We start from the raw sequence: 3,741 nt of genomic DNA, 5'->3' as shown, positions 1-3,741 counted from the left end.
AGTTTCCTTGAAGATTTTTTTTTTGCTGCATTATGGTGGTAGAGGGGAAATTTCTGGTGACAAACCCAAAGAGTTTTGTTGAATGTTTTTTAAATTGACAGTTCATAAATGCAATCAAACTGTTCCATCTTTTAAAAAGTTATCTCCCCAAGAAGCATACAATTACACAACAGTGGACTACTTTACAGTCTACCACTGCATTGAAACAAATTCATTAAAATGCTCTCATTTATAATTAAGTCTGAACTGCTGCACTCAATCTGATCCATTCTTTGCTGTGCCTTTGAACACCACAGTCAACTTCATTTACTATTTATGCTTGTCTTTATTCTGTACTGATGCTCAATTTTCCCCCAGGCACAAAACACACAAGTAGTAGGAACTGGACTTTACACAATGGAAACTAACAATTTTCTGATGCAATAGCAAGAATAAACCAGAAGATGGGGACACAGGCCATGTGACTGTTTTGCACAAGGAAAATCATTTATTCCTATTCAATCCTTGTCGACACACAGCAAGTTTTTTTTACATGTTAGAAGAACAACTCTGAAATATGCTAACATTTTGTTTTGGGGAATTTTCTACCAAGAGTTTATTAGTCTTTCTGCAAAAATCAGAGTTCAGCCAAGTAACATGTCAAGAAACGTGTTAAATTTTAACTTCAGACAGCAAGCCCAGTTGAGAGATAAGTTTATCCAGAATGTCACGCTAAATTACCAGCTTTTAACTGTCTCATGCGAATTAACAAAACTGGGTTGCAGCATTGTTTAATCGTTTAACATCAGCCTATGACCATATCCCCTACTCTCAGAAAGGAGCCACACACCTGACCCGTTTACTCAGGTGAGAAACTGTCCACCACTGTAAATCATTTAATCCCAAAAGCTTTCCTCCTTTTACTGGCTGAAATCTCATTTTATATGCTTGGTAATCACAACCAAAATTAATATTGAACTCAATTTAAACAGGTTAGCCTTTACCATTCAAGTGCTATTAACAGGGAAGTAATTATAAAATAAATCCTACACAAAACACATCATCTAACTATATAAGACCCTGTTGTTGTCACACACAGTTATGAGAGACCAGCTCTCCCCAGTTCTGGCCATGTCAAACTGGAGATAATAGTGCTCTTTGCTGGTCAAGACATATTAGTGAAGATCACTGACTGGGACTCAGACAGGCTGGATGTAACCTAACAGGCCTTATTCTGGTTAAGGAAAATACATCCAGCCCTTTACTGGAAGTCTGGTCCCACCTCCAGTCAAAGGGGTCATAACAATCCGGGGTCATGCACGGCTGTATTTTATCTAAACTGGCAGAGATGTATTCCATATTATGTGGATCATCTTCCCAGACAGAAATTGTTCCCCCATTTTATGTTGCCTCCTTCTGCATACTTCAACATTACTGTAGTACTGTTATAATGGAAGTTATAGAAATAATAATAGCTTGCATATATTCAGACTCATTTCAGCTGGAGACTTCAATGCAACAGGCAAATAATCACCAAATTAAGCCACAAAACAACCTTGAGGGGTTGTTATTCTGCCCAGGTTACAAACTGGCAAACTGAGGCATAAAGGAACCATATCAAAGTGATGAACTGGTATCAGTTCATCACCATTTCCATTCCCCTGCTCTTCTCCCAAAATTATGCTGCCTTGCAGGATCACATCTCACCCACCCTGAACGTTTAAGTGAGCATTTTCAGAACCGTCACTCACCTTTGAATGGAGTGAACATGAAAAGCTGGATTCCCTGCCATGCAGAGGCACATGCACAAGACTGCAAATAAAATACTCATATAAAATGGATTTACCTCATCCCCAGGTTCAATCTCTTGGACAGCCCTGACTTCAGCCAAGGTCCCTTTATATGTTACAATTACATTTGGACAACAACTGTGATTCATCAATGCAACACTGTAAAAAGCAACAACAAAAAAGCCAGACTTACTTCTTCTCAAAGAAACAGACCAAAAGTTAAGCAACACTTCAGCAGACAAACAAGCTTCAAAGCTCAAATCACCTTATTTCAGATGTTTTTATTCCAGGGTTTAATATGAATGTAACATCGGCAAAGGCTACAGAATTGCTATTTTAATATTTACACAAGAGCAATACCAATAGGATCGGACAAACTGGTCCTCTGACCTCCCAACTCTTATTATACAGGATGGTGATTCTCAGTTGGTTCCTGCTATGCAGACAGGACTGTAATTGAGTGGGCACATCTAAACATGCTGCTATGGAGCCATTGTTACTTTTAGAAGTACTAAAAGATGGTACAGTAACAGCCGGTACTGCACAGAGTTATTTTTAGGCACTACATTGCCCTAGCGATGAGCTAAAACGGTGGAGTGCATCGCTACAGCAACATAGCTGTGGCATCATGGGGTCCGCTATGTTGTGTTGCTACGGCGAAGTAGCATTATGTGTAGACACGTCCAGTGACATGCATACAAGGACTGCTCCTGTTCACGTTAAAGAAAGTGGCAAATCAACCAGTGGGAAGTAAAGCATACTAAGAGTTTGGCGAGTGTCTGGGGATCTTTTTGGAAGGAAAGCCTTTTAAGTATAATAATTAAGTATTACTGTAAGGCCACAAAGATAAACTTGGGAAACAAGACAGTTAGTTGCTTGTACTAGTGAGATCTGTGGTAATATTCCAACTAACTTTAATGAGCACAAAAGCACACTACAAATTTACCATGAGTTAAGTTTAAAACTGAAGAATTAGTTGTTTCTTCTTGTGGAAAAAGGAAAAAGCTTACCTGCTGGGAGAAAAGTACCTCCTCCTTAACACTGGGCTATGACAATGCATGTGTGTTTTATTACATATATTATCTAACTTACTTTCTTTATCCCCAAAGCAAATATATAATTGCTTCTGGTCAGAGCAAAGAAAAATTCACAGACTTGCTGAGCAGCTAAACACAGAAGTGATGGTGTTGAAGATGAAAGTAGTGAAACAATACTCAGGAGGTCTTTTTCTCTACTCCGCAATGGAGTAATGGGAGCAGGGCTCAGCACTGCCTTCAGTATAGGACTTACAATGAACAGATGCTTACAGCAGTTTTCTTTGCTACAGGATGAGAGTGACCCAAGTGGAATCTGCACAGCCCTTACTTGCTGCCAAGGGCTATATTCACCAGTACCACTGGTGATCGGGCCCCGAAGCTCCATGGTACCTGTCTTCCTCTTCAGCACTAGAGAGAGCTGTCTGCTGTCTTCCATGAGCAACTCTACTAGCTCTAGTTTATTTGCAGAGCTGACAGAGTTTGTGTATTTTTTCTACTGGCATAGCAACAAAATATATCATGTTAAAACATCTGAGAGGGGAGAGGAATTTATCAAAAAAACCTGAGGGGCATAATGCTGAGCAAGAACTCATCACTTGTTCAGAGAGCACCAGGTGAGGACACACAGACTGAAAAACAGGGATGAATGCGAGGTGAGAACACACATGGGGGCAGGGGGGAAATGTCACCTCTGGAACCCTCTGCACTTTTTATGCAGCCAACATAAGCAGTGGAAACAGGGAGAGATTACTAAAGAGGAGTATGCCTCCTCAGCTCGCAGTTCTAGGGAGGCAGTTAGAAAGGCCAAAGCTACCGATATCATTGCACAGCCACTGGCAAGAATATTTGAGCACTCGTAGCACACGGGCCAAGTCCCAGAGGACTGGAAAAGGGCCAATGAGGTCCCTATTTTCAAGAAGGGGAGGAAGGAGGAT

At 40.6% G+C, this 3,741-nt stretch overlaps 1 protein-coding gene across 1 annotated transcript in view; it reads right to left on the bottom strand.

Annotated features, from left to right (window-relative positions):
• The window catches only part of SMYD2 (SET and MYND domain containing 2), a 59,705-nt gene that overhangs the window by 19,139 nt on the left and 36,825 nt on the right, over positions 1-3,741 (bottom strand). Inside the window, exon 7 of the mRNA XM_019515904.1 lies at positions 1,826-1,928. Within this exon, the coding sequence (XP_019371449.1) occupies positions 1,826-1,928 (103 nt within the window). The remainder of the gene's footprint in view (positions 1-1,825; positions 1,929-3,741) is intronic.

The sequence above is a fragment of the Gavialis gangeticus genome, unplaced genomic scaffold (genome assembly GCF_001723915.1).
Source record: "Gavialis gangeticus isolate Ggan-Ray unplaced genomic scaffold, GavGan_comp1, whole genome shotgun sequence".
In the NCBI taxonomy this organism is placed as follows: domain Eukaryota; kingdom Metazoa; phylum Chordata; order Crocodylia; family Gavialidae; genus Gavialis; species Gavialis gangeticus.
The sequence above is the reverse complement of the archived record's forward strand: the minus strand, read 5'-3'. Positions and strand labels throughout refer to the sequence as shown.